The sequence below is a fragment of the Zonotrichia albicollis genome, chromosome 14, assembly GCF_047830755.1.
Source record: "Zonotrichia albicollis isolate bZonAlb1 chromosome 14, bZonAlb1.hap1, whole genome shotgun sequence".
Lineage (NCBI taxonomy): Eukaryota > Metazoa > Chordata > Aves > Passeriformes > Passerellidae > Zonotrichia > Zonotrichia albicollis.
In genome coordinates this window covers 9792480-9810687 of record NC_133832.1, presented here as the reverse complement: position 1 = coordinate 9810687, position 18208 = coordinate 9792480, and the positions used below count along the sequence as shown (strand labels likewise).

The 18208-nt window shown below is 48.4% G+C and overlaps 2 protein-coding genes and 1 long non-coding RNA gene across 4 annotated transcripts in view; 1 reads left to right on the top strand and 2 right to left on the bottom strand.

Moving 5' to 3' along the window:
* VBP1 (VHL binding protein 1) overlaps nucleotides 1-9492 on the top strand; it is a 40995-nt gene extending 31503 nt beyond the window's left edge. For both annotated transcript variants that reach the window (XM_014265261.3, XM_005484464.4), the window contains 5 exons: nucleotides 2685-2809; nucleotides 3401-3467; nucleotides 3928-4026; nucleotides 5728-5866; nucleotides 6809-9492. In XM_014265261.3, the coding sequence (XP_014120736.2) occupies nucleotides 2685-2809; nucleotides 3401-3467; nucleotides 3928-4026; nucleotides 5728-5866; nucleotides 6809-6879 (501 nt within the window). In that variant the 3' untranslated portion in view covers nucleotides 6880-9492. The remainder of the gene's footprint in view (nucleotides 1-2684; nucleotides 2810-3400; nucleotides 3468-3927; nucleotides 4027-5727; nucleotides 5867-6808) is intronic.
* On the bottom strand, nucleotides 9301-17514 carry RAB39B (RAB39B, member RAS oncogene family). Its single transcript, XM_005484465.4, has 2 exons — nucleotides 16803-17514; nucleotides 9301-12653 (listed from the first exon to the last, which is right to left on the bottom strand). The coding sequence occupies exons 1-2, from the start codon at nucleotides 17015-17017 to the stop codon at nucleotides 12227-12229; spliced, it is 642 nt and encodes a 213-aa protein (XP_005484522.1). The 5' UTR covers nucleotides 17018-17514; the 3' UTR covers nucleotides 9301-12226.
* LOC141730862 (uncharacterized) lies at nucleotides 16443-16796 on the bottom strand. Its single transcript, XR_012582697.1, has 2 exons — nucleotides 16545-16796; nucleotides 16443-16511 (listed from the first exon to the last, which is right to left on the bottom strand). It is a non-coding gene; the product is annotated as an uncharacterized LOC141730862 (long non-coding RNA).
* Nucleotides 17515-18208: the final 694 nt, after the last annotated feature.

The window sequence follows — 18208 nt, the reverse complement described above, 5'->3', positions numbered from 1 at the left end:
GTTCTTCAAAACATTGTGGATCTTCATAATCTCTGGATCTGAACATCTTGGAAGCTCCCTAATTCTCAGTTTTGAGAGGTGCTCTGATCAAATACAGGTGTGTCTGCAGAAGAGATCCTCAGTGGTGATCATAGAGTACTTGGATGTAGATGTTAAAATAGATTTTCTTTTATTCAAAACAAGCATGCACTGAGAAGTTGTGATGGTATTCTGCTCTGCAGAGTGAAAATACTGTCTTGAGGGTAGGTTTTACTTGAGCTTTTTTTTTTTCAGAAAATAGGTTTCTATTTCAAAAACATCTAAAGACTTGCTGGTCTCTTGCTTGGCATTTTTCCCCCACGTGCTGCATGGGCAATCCCACTGTGGGTCTTGTCCTCAGAGATGTTTCCTGTCAGTGTCTTGGTTCAGTAGAGGCTCCTCACATGATTTATGGCTCATGCTTTCTGAGGCAGTTGTTCTGCACACTCCTGTCCCTCTCCAGGTTCCAGGTGATGTTCAGCCCTCAGAGTAAGTAGTGTTAAGAAGAGGGTTTTACTGGATAACAAATTCTCAAAACAGAAGTTTCAGCTGTGGTGGTTTTGAGCTGTTGCCCAGACATTTCCAAATGAAATGCCTTCTTTTTGTGCCTCCTTCAGCAGGTGTGGGGCTGCAGGGCTGCAGTGGGTGTCTCTTGTCCTGTTCTCTGCACATGCCCCCAGGTGATGAAGCTCTGCAGAGTGAGTGCCTGCAGCTCTGTATTTGGGTCATCACTCAGAAGGGAACCCCAGGGACACGTGGGAATGTGCTGTCCTGCTGCACTTCAGCCTTCTGCAGAGCATTCCTGGGCCTTGGCTTGGGCTTTGCAAAATGCTGCTTTGCCAGTGAATTCTCTTCCTAAAAAGACACAGATGGGTTATGGCAGGTCCCTGCAGAAGCTGTCAGTGTTGTAAGAATTCTGCAGTGGTGCTGTGGAACACACCACAGAGTGGGGATCCCAATGGCTTTGGCAGCCAGCTGTGCCTCAGAGCTGCTCTGGTCCAAAGAAGTGACCATGCCTCAGCCTTGCAGATGGGCAGGTGGGACAAGAGTCTGACCAGGCTTGGAAGCCCCAGCAGGAACACCCTGGGGGTAAATCTGAGCTCACCTGGAGCTGGGACATGATGTAGTGGAAGGAGATCACCAGTATGTAGGGGGGGTGGGTTTACTTCTGGATTCACTTCTCAGCATCCTTGCTTCAGGAGGATGTGGATGGTGTCCTGTCCCTGTGCACACACAGATGGGGGCTGAAGCGGAGCTGGGTGCCTCTGGTGTGGGGGAGCTGCTGCCCCTGCTTTCGCTCTGCCCTAGGTGGTTTAAACAAACACAGCTGCCTCCACAAGAGGGAGTTCCATTTCACACTGTCCTCAGGCCTCACTTTCGCAACACTTTCCCAAACCTAATCCTTGTTTTCTTTGTTGAAGGCTTTTCTGGGAGCTTTATCCAGAGTTAGGAATGCTTCCCTGGCTGAGAGGTAGCTCGAGGCATTTTCAGGCAGTCTGAGGTGTGGTCTCTTGGGTTTGGATCTGGACAGTGCTGCATCTGTGTAAGAGTTCGTGTTCTGCTACAGATTTCCTTTATGATAAGGAAGGCAGGGACTCCTTACCAGATTCAGTGATTTCCTAGTGAGTTTCTTTAGCCAAGAGAGTTAGGGCATCATAATGAGGGGGAGCAGCTCTATCTCTGATATCACTTTAGTGACATATTACAGTCATTTTCTGGAATGGAGACACCAGGTTCAAAAGGAGGAGCTGAAGAGGCCTGTGGTAGGGCTTCCATCAGATTTTACTGAGCTGTGTAGGCAAGAGCAGAATTACCTCACTGGGGGGTGGGGTTGTCTGGGATTGTGTGTACGTGTTGCTGAGGCCAGAAATGCATGGCCTGGCCTGATGTACCTTTCAGCAGCTGGGAACACTGGCCCCAGCAGGTGAGCTGCTTCCTGGGCTTCTGAAGGAGGCTCATGCCAAGGCTGACATCCTTGCTGGCTCAGGCCTTTCTTCTCTGGCAGCTTTTCCTGCCAGTCCCTGGCTCTCACTGTCAGCTGATGGTAGGACTGGCTGGAGTTGTTCTCTGGAGGTTTCTGTGACTTCCTGCTAACTATGGAAGGGGCTTTTGAAACCAGGGTGTTCACTTCCATAGTGCCTGTCTGAGCAGATACCTCTGTTTTCCCTCCTTTGCATCTTCCTCTGTCACAACATGCTTGATCAATAACTATTGTTATTGAAAAGAGCCTGTCATTGATCAGGCTCTTCTCCTTCATCAGTTTTATCCAAAATAGTTCAGAATCTGGTTAGCCACAGAGAAGCATCACCCCTGCTTTACAGGTAGGAAACCCAGGTTCAGCCATGCCCCATGGACACCCACCCCTGTGAGGTGGCACTTGAGATCAGCCAGGACAGAAAGCACCTCTAACCATGTACCCACACATGTGGTTGTGAAGTAATCCTTGCACCTATCCTGTAGTTCCCTACAAAGAAAAATAAAAACAGGGAGGGGGAAATGAAGAGATGACTAAGAAACAAATTGCTTTCGTACTCCAGTCCAGAAAAAAGGTTTGTTTCCATTTCAAACCCCCTCCAGATGTAGCTGCAGTAAGATGATAGCATGTCTGTGTCTAGGATTTCCATAAAACTCTTCTAACACTGAGGGTTTTCTTTTTCCCCTTAAAGGAAGATGTAGATTCTTTTATGAAACAGCCTGGAAATGAGACAGCAGATGTAGTTCTTAAGAAGTTGGATGAGCAGTATCAGAAGTATAAATTTCTGGAACTTAATCTTGCTCAAAAGAAAAGGAGGTAAGTTGTAATTTTTGCAGATTTGGGAAATGTTTAGCACAGTTCTGTTTGTTAAATGCTAAGTCTGGTGGCCCAGAAGGCCTTGGGGATGCCAGTGCCTCTGCCAGGCTGTCAGGGAGAGCAGTGCCCTCAGCTCTGGGGAGCTTTTGCTTGAGCAGTGCAGAGTCCTGTGGCTCTCACTGTCAGAATAATCCATGAACCTCTGAAAAAACACCCTGGTTTTGTTTTACCTGCAGTGCTTTCACCCTGTATTTCTGCTGGGGTTTCCTTGTCCTCTGTGGGATTGCAGATATTTGGAATGTAGTGTTTTAGTGCAGGGGGGTGTGCTGCTGTCACTGTTGGTGTTCCACGTGGAAGCTGAGGGCATTGCTGTGCTGCCAAAGCCCGCCAGCCTCGCTGTTGTGAGGGGCAGGTGAAGCTGGAGCTGAGCTGCCTTTACATGCCATGGCTTTCAAACCTGCTTTTGTAAGCTGCAAAAAGCTGTTAACAAGTTTTAAAATGGAGGGTGGACTGTATAATTAAAGTGATCACTTGTTTAGGAAACTTTGTGTCTCTGTAAAATAATAAATTATGACTGTTGTTAATTCACAGGCTAAAAAGTCAGATTCCTGAAATTAAACAGACATTAGAAATTTTAAAACACATGCAGAAGAAAAAGGTAAATTATTTTGAATATCTAATGAGTATGAGAAAAGCTAACTACCTTTCCACCCTAACAGAACACATTGCAAGAAATGTTTTGGAGAGCACACTTAATATGCCTTTATAAATAACAGAATTATTTTTAAAGGTATGTAGTACTTTTTGAAAGCTAGTTCAAAACCAGTTAATGTTTGTAATGCAAACTTCATTTTTAATAGTGTATAGATTGCAGCTAAGCTTTGACTTCATCTCCATTCTTTATAGAGATTTCTGTATTGTTTTTAAATATATCTTTAAAAAATGCATTATTCTTGGAGCTCTAACTTTAGTGTTGAAGTAAAGTTATGTAGAATTCCACACAAGTTAATACTGTATCAGTGGCAGAAAGCAGAAAAGTGTGCTCTTTATTTTAAGTTTTATGTCTTTAACATATTTCCAGTGAAACTAACAATTGTAAATTTTATTATTTGTTTAAGGATTCCACACATCCAATGGAAACCAGATTTTTATTGGCAGATAATCTCTACTGCAAAGCTTCAGTTCCTCCTACAGATAAAGTTTGTTTGTGGTTGGGGGTAAGTAAAATGGAGCTTTCTCTGAAACTGTTTCAATAACTTATAAAAGTCTGCCCTGGTTGTAGTGGGCACAGTTCTGTTGGTGGGTGCATGGTGGTGCTGTGTCCTGGCAGCAGAGCACATCTAACCAGGCAACTTCAGTGTGTTAATGAAGATTTTTTGTTCCATTCTGTTTGGTTCCTGAACAGTATGACTTCAGAAAATTGTCTTTTTGCTGGATTGGTGTTTCCAAAACCTTGTTTGTGTTTCCCTTACCATTTCTGTCACTTTTTCGTTCAAATTAATGACATTGCCTGACATGGGAATGTGCCCAACAGAACAACTTAGTTTGGCAAATAGCTTCCCATCTTCTCTGTGTAATTTGTATTCAGCAGCTTGCTTTCCCTTTTCATGCACCTTTGTAGGGAAAGGTGGGATTTCTGTTGCTCACAGGTATCTGCCAGCATTTAGAGAGGACTTTGCACTAAAGCCTGCTGGGATCAGCATTCACAACCCAGATTCCTAAGTACTTAAGCACTAAGGTTGGATCATTTTGTGTTTAGAGGCTTCATTATATGTGGAGATTAACCTGCTGATGCTTATTTTGAGACTTTTAAATCATGGATGTTCCTAAATCCCAGAGTTGGCTGCCAAACAAAACCTCTTGGTTAGGACAGAAGCACTGTGGACACATCAACCATCCAGACTAACTGTCCAGTTGCTCCCAACCTTCCCCACTTCTATCATAAAAGGAAAAAAAAATTCTGATAGCTGTTACTATTAGGAGTCTTCAGAATTCATAAACACTGATTGTCATGGAACATCCCAGGTTTATTTTCTAACAGAACATCAGAGAAGGTTCATCTTATTGACAGTTCACACTGAAAAGCTGTAATGAAATGCCACACACAATCAATTTTATTTAGTTGTTCTTGGCCTTCTGCCTTTCTCCTGCTTGTTGCCTGCACTCTGTGTTGGGCTGTGTGTGTGTCACTGTTCCTGGGGATCTCTGTCCTCCACTTGCTTTGGAGAGCAGCTTATCCAGCTCTGGCAGCTCAGTGCAGCCTTCTGTGGGTCCTGTCAGTCACAGGCTGTGCCTCCATTCAGGGCACAGTTCTTGAAGAGGACAAAGCTTCACTGGTGCATTTTCACCTGACACTGCTCTTTTATCTCATTTTATCTGTGGTAGCTTCTTAAACAACCATGTGTGGATTAAAAGCCATCACCACAGCATCAGAGAGGACTTTCATACCTGTTGTATCTCTAATATCTGTAGTAGCTGTTGTTACTGACAGTGCCAGCTGTTTGTCAGAGATCCACACAGAGCCTGAGGTTTATCTTGAATCCAACAAAAACTTTTTCTTGCGTTTTGTGGCACCTGAAAGGTGCTGCTAAGAAATGTAAGGTCTCACTTTTCAAACACAGTGAGGATGAGATGCTAATACCTGAAAGGCTGAATGGGATCCACAGGGGAAGAAATCCCTTCTTGCTTAGCTATAGGAAGAGAGCTTAACTTTAAACCACTAGAGAGATTTATTACTCAGTTACTGAAGGGGTGGAGGCCTCAAGTGGATTTGGGCATTGCCTGTCCTGAATCTTGCTTGGCCTGTCAGGACAGTCTGTTAAACAGGATTAGTTTTGAACAGCAGCCTAAAATACACTTGGTGGGGCTTAGTCCTTACAGTGCAAGATGAAAAGCTTTTATCAATCTTTCTTTTTCAGGCCAATGTGATGCTTGAATATGATATTGATGAAGCTCAGGCTCTGTTAGAGAAGAATTTGTCAACAGCCACAAAAAACCTCGATCTTCTAGAGGAAGACCTGGATTTTCTCAGAGATCAGTTCACCACTACAGAAGTCAGTATCCTTTTCATTCATGGGGGGGAGGAGATGTGTCTGAAAGCCAACATCCAGGTAACAAGCAACTTTCTGATGTGTTTTTATCTTAGACTGGCTGCCTCAAAATTCTGTAGCACCTGTGGACTTTACTGTCCCAGCAATGTGATGGAATATTGTGTTGGCAGGGCTAAGTTGGAGGTTGGTGTGTGAGGGGTAGCAAAACCTGTGTGTATGTCCTCATGAAATCTGGTGCAGTGCTTGCCACCCAGACTGGCTGCAGAGTGAGCTGGAAGGTTGGGTTGATGCCCAGTGACCACCTTAAAGCCACAGGGTCACCACAGGGACCCTTCCTCTAGAGCACATGAATGTTCTTTGCTGCCCATCACAGCCTTTCCAGCTGCCTCCAACAGCACAACCCTGCTGCAGCAAGCAAGGGACTGGCTTGGGCTGTGCTCAGTGTTTGTAAAATTTCTTTATACTGTCATGAACCACCTCCTGAGTATGTGGGGTTGTTTTTTATACTTTCTAGCTAAAAACTATTTTAATGAGTGTAGCTATTAACTGAAACATGAGATTTAGTTTAATGAAGGCACAACTGCTTGTTCTTTCAGGTTGATACTTGAGCTGTCTTAGTGCAGCAGGAGTTTGGGATGCCTGAAAGAGGCAAATACTGATGTGGGCAGCTTGAAATCAGCAAAGAGTTAGGCAAAACTAAAATTGTGTTTCTCTGCAATATCTTTTTGGAGGTTTTTTAAGTAATGATCTAAATACTGCAGTTACCAACAGTTACCAGTGTTCTGGAGAGCTGAAGCTCTGCACCAGGTCAGCCCTTTGATGAAATGGTTTCTGTACTGACTGTTGTAACTACAGGCCAGCTCTGTAAACTTCTCTTTCTCCTTTTTTAAAAATCTTTTTTTTCTCTTTTCTGATAGCATGAGCTGTTTCCTTAATTCCACACCCTCAGATATGGCTAGAGTTTATAATTGGGATGTAAAGAGAAGAAACAAGCAGGACCCATCCAAAAACAAAGCATAGTTTTTTCAATTTTAAATGTGGTTTCAATTTCCAAGCATTTTTTATTTAAACGCCCCCAAACCTCATTCAGGACTGAGTTACTTTCAGCATTTCAGTAAATGGTAAAATATATAAAAACTAATGGTGAGCACCATTTTATTTATTTGTAAACTCAAAATTTGGTTTCATGCATGCTTCATGAAATGAATTCTTTGAAAAGGCACCACACAGTCCAGCAAAGGATGTATTTTGATCAGACCAGTCCATCATAAATAAATTTCTCCCTGAAAGCCTGTCTGAAAAGCTGAGGGGCATGTATGCAATGGAGCCTGACATGTTCACAGGCTAAAGCAATGCAGGGTTTTTCTTTCTCATCTCTGTACAGCTGATGGAGTTAACTTTGACTTGGGCTGGGAAGATGTGCAGCTGCAATGATCTAAGAAACAACAAAAATAGAGTGGAATCTTGGGGTTTATTCAGTCAGTTCATGGCAGCACCAGCCTGCAGGCATTCCTGGGTATCCTCTTTGGATAAACTCGTGGTAGCTCTGGGTGAGCTGGGTTAGCTGTCAGCACCTCACAGGCAGCAGTTTGTGACTGTCCCCAGAGCAGTGGGAAGGGAGTGAGCAGCTCAGGGCATGGCAGGCCTGCAGGCCTCACCCCTTCTTTTCCATACCTGTGTCCCCGTTGGTTATTTCAGGAAAGGCACTGAATAGTGACCCAAGAGCCCCCAGCTTGTGAGAGCCTCCCATTCCCAGCCCTTGGCCCAGGTGTCCAGTTCAGATGTCTGAACTCAGGCTGCCAGGTGGGAAACCTGCCTTGGGTCGGGAAGGCTGACTGGAGCATGACCTCTGCTGGTACAGCTGGAGTATTTTCTGGTCCTTACCAAGCCTTGCGAGATTGTTGCCTCTTACCTTTGCAGTTTCTTTCTAAAATGAAATGCTCAGTGGTGATGTCAGTGGCTAATAATCACATTCTGTGACTGAGAGTACAGGTTTCACTGCAAAATAAATGCAAATGTTAACTGTTCAATCTTCATGTAAGAAACAATACACCTGTAAATTTTTTGTACTTTTATTTCATGATATTAAAATAGTAAAACTAAACAGTTGTGGCAAACAGCTGTTTTTGTGCATTTTTCTTTGTGTGAAAGTCATGAATGTGATGTGTGATCTTCTATAATGTTTCCCTCCCTTAACTGGGCGTGGGGGAGTGAAAAATTCCGTGGAAGCAGCAGACGTGAAAAGTGTGGCTGCTGGATGCTGGTGTGAATGAAAGGGGGACTGTGAGTCAGCACATCTGAATTGGTGGCTGAGAGCAAGTGATTCACCAGCACTGTGCCTGTCACAGAGTGAGCTGCAGGGAAGGGCAGAGAGCAGGTAAACCCTGCTCAGCAGTGCCTGGGCTCACCTCTTCCTTCCCCAGGGTGATGCTGCTGTTTCAGTGGCTGTGGCTGCAGCAGAGGAACCTGGAGCCCTGCTGTGCTCTCCAACAGGTGTCTGCACAGCAGCAGGATGTGGCACTGCTCAGGCTGCTGCTCTCCATTTCCCTTTTCTAGCATCAGCAAGGATGGAAAGGCAGCTGCACACACAGCCTGATTTCTCTCACAGCTTTTTCTTCAGTTTGGATTAATGAGATCCCAACAGGCTGTGCTCCTCCCCCCCACCCCTGGCTGGTCCTAAGGCAGCAATTGCCTTTGTTGTGCACAACAAAATGACCAGTTAAGCACTTTTGCACAGCAAAAGCAGAACCGAGCAAAATCAGCTGTGTGCCACTGCCAGGAAGCTGCTGCCTCGTGTCAGAGGGGACAGGGTGGCAGCTTGGAGCTGACATGGCTCTTGTGTTCAAAGGGCTCTGTTCCTGGGCAATGGGATGTGGCTGTGGCCATCATAACTCGGGGTTTGGTGTTTTTGTGTGTATTTGATCTGAGGTAAATAAAAAACCCCAGAACTCCCAGATGAGCTCCATGGCTAATCCTTGCCTGGGTCTGCTCTGCCCTTTGCTGGTGCCACCAGACCTGCAGAGGCCTCCTGGAGGGGCCAAGGCTGTGGTGGGTGCAACTGCTGGGAGCAGGGGTGGTGTTCTCCCAGAGGAGCTGGCCTGGCTTTTCTCAGCAAGGAGAGGACAGAGTGAGGCAGTGCTGGGAATGGTGGATCCAGCCCTGGCTGGAATACAGAGCAGGGACAGGGAGCAGGGAACACTAAGAGAGAATGGGCAGGGGGAAAGGGAAAAAAATAAAACCACCAAAGTTTCTTTACAAGTTTTGAATTTCACATTATCACGTAGTAAGCATTTTGCTAAATACAAGCATATTTTCAGTCACATACAGACAGCTAAATACAGCATTATTTTCACATTTCGTTACAGTGCATAACAAAGCGAGGACAGTGTAAAGTATGCTTTTATTCTGGAGGTTCTGAGCAAGTTCAGTTTAACATGCAGATTGTTTTTAACATGTGGTAGAGACCACAGAAAGTTAGCTTTTGCTTTTTTTTTTTCTCTTTTTGTCCTAGAGTATAAGAGCTCCTGACCTTTAGCCTGTGAGAGGTATCACCTTCTGATTTCTCAAAGTCCCTCTAAGTCAAAGCATTAAAACCAGTTGTTAGAAAAGAATTCTTAGCATATCCAATAAGTTCTTCATCTTAGAAAAAACATTCCAAATTTTGTACAGATGAATCTACATTTCCTATATTTTAATAAGCTGTCTAGAAAATGCAAGGAATTAGAAAAAGATGTAGATAATGATTTCTCTATCATTTAATATAACAATTTATTAACTCTAAATAGTTAAGACCATGTACATTTTCTTCTGTACTGTTCCTCTTTAGAATTACAACACTTCTGTATTTAAATTGAAGATTACTCTGAAGGCCAGAATGCACTTACTGGCTTAGGCTTTCTGGAATTTCTCCCTGGGAACAGTAATGGGGAATGTCCAAAACCCATTAAATAGAATATTGTCTGTCTCATGAAAAGTGATCTTTCCCTTCTGGCCAGGCTCTCACACAGGGAATTACAGAATTTGACTATTGCTAAAATGTCTGATCCAACTCCTCACTGCCCCTCCTGTCACACCCTGGCTCTGTGCCCTTGGGGGCTCAGCCAGACACCCCCAGACACAGCCAGTGTCCAGCTGGCCCCTGAAAAGCTGAAGCAGCTGCTAGGTGGACTTTCCATCCAGGGAACAAAGAAACTTACCCTTTGGTACTGTCTGTCCCTGCTTTTGTGCAGTGCAACAGACTGGGCTGCTCTGAGCAAACCCCTCACTCTGCCCTGGCATCTGCCCAGTTCAGGGGTGCTCCCTGCACCCACCTTTGCTCACCCAGAAACAGATTTTGTCAAGGGCATGCTTTTCTTTTTTTCTTTTTCATCTTCAGGGCACTCAACTCAAGCACAAGTGCCTGGCACTCAGTGCCCTTGAGCAGGAGCTGTTGGATGCCCTCACAGCCTATTCCAAGCTCACCAAGGAGCACCAGGCACTGCCACCCCCTCCTGGCATTTGCTCCCTGTGCCCTCCCAGCAGGTGCAGCTCTGCTGCTCCCCTGCAGAGCCCAGGAACTGAAATTGTTCCTAGAACACCAAAAGCAAAAGTGTTCAGGGTTTGGGTTGCTGGTCTGGGCTTGCTGTGGGTTTGGGTTTTTTACAGCTTCAATATGGAAACCACAGTTTTTTTCTTAATACAGAGCTGCCCATGTGCTGCTGCAAACTGTGAGGACAGGTTCAGAAGGAGAAACAGTCCAAACTCAACAGCAATCAACAGCTGTATTTCTGTAGATTAAAAAGCTGGAACAAATATTTTCTTTTTCTCTACTCAGAGGCAAAAAATAAACACTAGATGCTTCCTGTGGCTTTTACCTAATCCCCCATCCTGCCCATTGCAGTATAAAGCTTTCAAACACAAGTAAAAAAAAAGTCACTATAGTTTTGTTTGCTCACTTTCAATAGGCTCAAGTTCCCTAATTTGCTAGAGGAGCACAGTCACCCCATTGCACTTCAAAAGCTTGGGTTAAAATTTGGCAGAAGCAAAGCTTTTTAGTGGTGAATGGCATTCCCAGAAAACATCCACCTACATACAGCTTTTGTGGCATGGCTGCCATCCCATGATGGCCAGCCTGAGATGGATCCACTCTTGTTGAACTAAAACATGGAGAAAAACAAATTTTACTCATGAGTGTGTCTTGAGGCTTTCCTTCCCACCTGCTCAGACACTCCTGCTGTGTGTTCCACCTTCCCAGTGCTAGTTCTCTTCCACAGAGGCCAAGACAGAAAATGACATTTTAACAGCAGAAAGTACTGATGGAAGCTGTTGCTTTCAATGCTATTTAACTTCTTTAAGAGCTAATCTCACATTTTAGGATGTCTGATGCACCTGAGTTAAGCTTTTCAAGTTTTTTATTTTGTTGGGTTTCTTTTTTCCCTCCTTCCTTTCCATTCCTCCTTGTGACCTGGCTGGTAAGGTCAGCACAGTGCTGTTACTGAGTCAGAAATGGTGTGTCCCACCTGGCTGCAACACCCCAGTGTTAACACATAACACCTGAGGACATGGTTCTCTCTTTATGCTCTTGATCACTTAATTCTGCTGGAAAGCCTGAACTTGGGGTACTTTCAAGGTACTCACCCAGGCACTAAATGAGTAAAAATTTCATTGAATAATCTCTACTGCAGCAAGAGTTGCCACTTAGAGTCTTGGTTCAGCACAGCAAGAAAAACCACTGTTAAGGGAGGAATAATTTAAACTTTAATTACCAATCAAATAAGTACTGTTTACCTCTTTAAACCCTACAAAATATTCTTTCCTATCAAACTATGTTCAAGAACATAAGAAAGAAAACTCAGAAGTGTGCATACCATGTCAGTAAACTTCTCCTGTGGAACTGAGCTTATGAGGAAATGGTACCTGTGCTGCCTTTAGACCTTCCTGGAAAGAAATAGCTGACACAAACCAAAACATCCTCCTGCTTTCTCTCTGTCTGCCTGTTTGTCATGCGACTGAGTATCCATCCTGAGGCTCCAAAAGCCAGCAGGGAGCTATGGGTTTACTTAAAAGAGAACATGTACAGTACCCTGGCATGTACCAGCCCATTCAGCTCTGCATACCCTCTCCTGTGTTGTGCAGCCCCTCATTTCTGCTTCCTGTCTCCTTACAACATCCACATGCACCCTCACTCACTCTCCTTCAGGTTTGTAGCCCCCAGTTCTGAAAGGTTATTTGGAACAGAACATTTCTTTCCAGGGTCTGTCCTGGTGTCCAAAACAACGTGGGAGGCTGTTCACAGCGGGAGCGTGGCTCTCCCCTCTGTCACACCGAGTTCACTTAGTAAAGAACGTTTGGTTAGTAGAGTCCATCACCACGGCCTCCCTAGAGGAGCTCAGCACAAGCACCTTCTATCTGATTTCACCACTTCTTCTGAGGAGTGCACTACGTTCGGGACAAAGCCACTCTTTACCCCTTCCCATCCCTCCTGGATGGAAATGTCCCCCCTTTTCACCAGCTCGTAGATGTCCCGGGTCAGGTCGGTGAAGGCCTTCTCCACGTTGATGGCGTCGCGGGCCGAGGTCTCGATGTACCTCATGCCGTAGGCCGCAGCCAGTTTCTCCGCCTCGTGCCGCGTCACCTGCCGCTGCGTGTCCAGGTCACACTTGTGCCCCACCAGCACAAACACGATCTGGTAGGGCTGCACGTGCACCTTGGTCTCCTCCAGCCACTCGTGCACGTTCTGGAAAGATCTGCGGTTTGTGATGTCAAAGAGGAGCAGCCCTCCCACCGAGTTCCTGTAGTAGGCTCTGGTGATGGACCTGCAAGCCAAGGAGCCACAGCAGAGTTAGCTCACAGCTCTCTGAACACGTCCTCTAAGAAAGCAGCATTGCCACTCTGCAAGTACAGGGCAAGAGAAGGCCATCCAGGCAACACCTTAGAACTTCCAGCTTGTGCTCTGTAGAGCTTGTCATTTAAAAGGAAAAGTTATTTTGGCTTAAAGATTTCACACTTGGGTAACTGCCCCACTGATTATGGCTCTCTTCAAAATCCCCCCCAACCATTTTATTCTCTCATGGATTTCTGTATGTCCCTGGCTGTTGAGTCCCACACCCCACCACGTCAGTTCCTTGGACACCTCATCTAACCCGCGGGTTTAGAAGCACTGTGACAAATTAGAGGATTCAACTGGAACCAAACACCCCCTCTCTGACAGCCACATAAAAGCAGGAGGTCAGAGATCTGGAAAGGCTGACCATGGGGTTGTAGCTCCCCTCCATACACCCAGAGCCCTGGGATAGAGACATCCACCCATCCCTACAGCTTCCTCCTCTACACAACTGGATTAAAGTGACATTGCAGTGACAGGGCACTGTTAGTGGCACTGACTGAGAAACAGCAAAATAATACATGAGCTTCCAAGGAGAACCTGCACTACCACTGGTCACGTTCCTGCCAAATACTGACATTAAATAGTCACCAAAAAGACCATGGAACTGCAGGCTGGAAAATGAAGTACATATCCCACAGCTCTTCTGTGGGCCAGGCCAGCCAAAGGCCGCCAGAAGCAGCACAGGAAATCAGCAAACTCAGGGCAAAGGAGCAAAGCTGAGGCCATGGGGTTAAAGCAGAGCTACAGTTCAGTGACTGCTACACAAGGGGAAACCAAGAAGCTGATGAACAGTGGTGTTTCTGCAAGTCATGGATTTGCTCTAAATCCAGAAGCAACGATCGATTTCAGACCCTGGAGGAATTCACACTCAGGCCTGAACTTTCCTTGCTGGAGTAATACAGGCACTGCTGCATTTTTACCTTAGGACAATCCAATCTTTTTTTGGCTACGCAAGACGGTTGTTAGGTGCCATTTGGTCCTGTAGTGTGGGTACCTGTCAAAATTGCCCCAAGAAAGGATGAACTAGAGTTTTCAAGAATTGTTTTATCAATAAACATAGTGATGGGTGAAAATTCACAGATAAAACTGAAGAAAGCCAGAAGCAGAGGAAAAACCATAGTTGGCAATGTTTGGATAATTTCTCCTCTCCAACTGTTTGGCTTAGGGACAATAGTCACTCTGCACATTTGGCACTGAGGGAATTAGATCTGCCTTTTGCTATCTGGCCAGCTGCAAACAGACATTGGCACTTTGAATTCACCCCCACACTGTCACAGACATTTCTGCTTCTCTCTTGTGTTCTGTGCCATCAGCCCTGGCTCCTCCTGCCAGCAACAACAATGCCCCAGGTACTTCTGAAAGACATGATGGGATCTAAGCTGAATGCTGCTTCAAGGTAAAATCGGGTGAAGGTCTCAGTGCCTTTTCTTAAAGCCTTTTCCACAACTGTTTTCCTCACCAATCTGCAGGAGGCAAAGCCTATTGCCTTCATGCTGTACATCCCTCCCCAATTCCCTTCTGAGGTCTCTGCCTTCTGTCCTCCTGTCACACACACACTGATGCAGGGCAGAGCAGGGACTTGCAGCTACTTTGGCCAAGTTTTAACACACAGACAATGTTGGGGAACTGTCCCATGCTCTGTACCCATGGTGGGACTCCTGCAGCCAGGGCCTGCTTGTTTGAGTATTCGCCTTTGAGCCAAGGCAGAGCTGCTGGCTGGGAGGAAACAGCTCTTCTGTAGGTGGTGGGACACAGCTCCAGGGAGAGAGGGCTGACAGGCTTTTGCTTTTGCTAGCATTACACAACATCACGTTTCTGACAAGGAACAGCAGTATCTGAGCAACGAGGGATGGGCAAAACCTGCTGGATCTGGCAAGAATTGGACCCTGCTCTTCTCCAGCTCCAAAGCAGCCTCAGCACTGCCCCAGGCAGCATGTGCTGGGGCCGGGTCTGCCAAAAGAGAGTGGCACATGTTTAACTGCAATTTAAGCCTTGACTGCACAGAAATTGCTACTAATTTATGGAGAGTGAAAGAGCTCACAACAGGGGGTCAGGAAGAGCAAAACTGTAACACAGCTGCTGCTCAGAGAATGCCAAGGTGTTTGCAAAATAACTACAGTGGTTTTGTCCTCGTGGGGCAGCTGTGAAACTATGTAAATCAGACGGGAAATGCTCAAATCTGATAACGGGGAGCTCATTCTTACAGATTCCCCTCTTCAAAAACCCCCTGTGCTTGACAAACGACAAAAAAAGTTTCAGGTTTCTGGGGAGCACCTGCTCCATTGTGGTCCTTGCCTATGACAAGTGCAAGGGGCTTTGGCTTATTCCAGTAACAGCTAATTCTTGTCTCTGGCCAAGAAACATTCCTTGTAGAAGGAGCCCCGGAGTTGTCTTCATGGGGCACAATTTGTCACACAGGGCTAAGAGCAATTTGAAAGGAATAAATAAAAACCAGATTTTACCTTATATTTTTTCCCCACATTTCAGAGTGAACCATAAAGGCCCCTGGCTTTGCTCCAGCTTTTCACATTGAGAATTCAAGCCTGCACTTTGGCAAGGGCATTTCAAAGTTGCACAGTGGGGTTTTTTTACTGTCACTGACTACTCCTGCCCCTTGCACCCTTCTGCCTTTGCAGGATGCTGCCCTGGGCAGCAGTGCAGCTGCCCTTGCTCTGAAGGTCACCAGCTCACCATGCTGACACCCCCAGTGCAGGGCTGGGTCAGCCCAGCACCGAAGGCCAGCAGCCTCAGGGCTCTGGAGCTCCTGATGTGCAAAGGAAAAGAAATTGGAGCCATCCGAGAGCTCTTGCTCCTCACAGCAACGGCAGAACAGGGCACAGCTCTCAGGTGTTTTCTAGAGACCTCAGCCAGAGAGCCAAAGCTGGGAGCTGATGCAACTGCAAGCTAAAGCACCTCCTCTCTCAGCAGAATAAAGCAGCAGCTCCTTGCCTGCAAGGCATCAAGGCAGCAGAGGAAAATCCTGTCAGTGGATAACTACTGCACATCCTGGGCCAGATGCCAGTGCCACAGATGCGAGGGAAGGTGCTGAGAGGGGTGGGGTAGGGGAGTTTTCATCTGAATGAAACCAAAACATTCCTCAGGCGAGTCATTACTGCACAGACGTGGAAGCTCTGTGATGCTGCACAGAGATGTGGAGCACAGGAAGTGATCCCAAGGGAGCAGGATGGAGGAGCGGATCAGCGTTAAAGGCACATGAAAAACACAGACAAGCAAACAGGAGGCCAGGAGCTGCGAGTACACTCACACACCCTCAAAATGAGCACTGTGAAAATGAGCCCCTCTTTGGCTGGGGCCGAGCCTTCTCCAGCCAGGGCTGCTGCTTTTCCCACACAGTTCTGTGGGAAACTTGGCACAATCCCACAAGCTGCCTTTATTCTACTTCATCCAGACTTGGTTATCGTTGCTTAAGCTCCCAGATTGTCTGTGCCCATGCAGCGCTGGCACTCTCCAGAAAGCACCTGTCATCCTGCACAGCCACAGCCAAAGGTTTGTCCCGACCTTTCTCTGTCCTACGGAGGAGAGCTGAGCTCTGCTGTCGCAGCAGAGCACCAAACGCGTATTGCACTGCGTTCCGTAGTGTTCGCCTGGGAAACATCCCGGCCCTGCCTCCGCACCGGGGGAAGCAGGGATGCAGGCGCTCTGCTCTCCCTGCCAGCAGCATCCGCCGATGCAAGGACAGCTCCGGGCTGGCAAAGCGCGGACCCAGCGCTGCCTCGGGCCTCGCATCCCTTCCAGCGGCAGCGGGGCCGCTCCTCGGCATCCGCACCTGCACATCCCGCACCCCTGCACATCCGCACACCTGCACATCCCGCACCCCTGCACATCCGCACCCCTGCACATCCGCACACCTGCACGGGATATCCCGCACACCAGCACATCCGCACCCCTGCACATCCCGCATCCCTGCCTGCGGCCATCCGGGGCGGACTCGGGTCCCAGGGATGGGGGGAAGGATGCGGGGGAGAATGAGGGGCACAAAAGGTGCCAATTTGACTCTTCTTTGTCTGGTTTCCACACGCCTCACTCGGCCCGCATCCCCCGGCCCCGCGGGTCTCACCGGAACCGCTCCTGCCCGGCCGTGTCCCAGATCTGCAGCTTGATCCTCTTGCCAGGCTCGATCTCCACCAGCCTGGAGAAGAAATCCACGCCCACGGTGGGGTCGGAGATCTGGGCGAAGCGGCCCTCGGTGAAGCGGCGGATGAGGCAGGACTTGCCCACGGTGGAGTCGCCGATGACGATGAGGCGGAACTGGTACAGCCAGATCGCCTCCATGCTGCCGCCGGCCCTCAGCGCCCGCCCGCCGCCGCCGCCGCCGCGCCGCCCATGCCCGGCCCGGGCCCGGGGCCGGCCGCGGCCGCGCCGCTCAGGCGGGGCCCATGGCGGGACCTGCGCGGCTGCCGAGGGCCCGTCACCACCGCCGCATCCCGCCGGGCCCCGCCGAGCCCCCGCCGCCTCCGCGCTGCGCCCTACGCGGGCCCGGGGGGGGCCGGAGCCGCCGAACCGGCGCTGGAGCCCGGCCCGAGTCCCTGCCCGCAGCCGCGGAACTGCCGAGCCCCGCGCTCCCCGCCCGAGCCGGAGCCGGGATGCGGGATGGGTGATGGGGATGGGGATGCGGGATGGGATGCGGGATGGGATGCGGGATGGGGATGCGGGCTGCAGGCGCGGCCGGCGCGGTGCCGGTGATGCAATGGCGGCCGCTCGGTACCGCACTGCCGGGAGGAGCCGCCAGCCCCGGAACGCGGCGGTGCGGGAGCCGGGCGGGGCGGGGCGGGGCGGGACCGTGCGGGGCAGCCCTGGCCGAGCGCACCGGAGCCATCCCCGGCACCGGGAGAGGCTGTGCTGAGGGAGCCCGTGGCCGGGGAGAGCTCCTCTTCCTCAGCGCTCCGCCAAGGGAAGGCGAGCCGAGCAAGGTGCGCATCACCTTTCTGTGCTTTAAACCGAGACTCGTTTCTGGAGAGATTCGGGCTCCTCACTGCTGCACTGGGGGCTCTGTTCCCATTGAAATCCTGGCACTTCTGGAGAGCTTCTGCACAGCCCCAGGGTCACCCGCACCGCACCAGCCTGTCTGGAAAGGGACAGTGGTAACCGGAGGCGTCCTACTCAGGAAACCCAACAAGTACACATGCTCACACATACCTGTGTGTCTGTATATGTATAGTTTGTGTATATGCGATGTGTGTACAGTCACAAAAATCAGTAATTACGGACATGAAATACCCAGCAACCCAAATACCACCAGTCTTAAATCCATTTCCCTCACTTTGCTGGGGTGGGTTCCAGGCTCAGCAGGGTGATGTGCAGTGTCCCATAGCCCGAGCAGCCCTGAACATCTCACAGTGCAAGCACAGACACCTCGGGCTGCTGGTCCCGGTTCTGCCAGCCTGTCCCGCACAGGGAGAGTCACAGCACACAGCCACTCTCCCCTGCCTCCATGGGATATGGCTCAGTTTGAGCAACTACTTT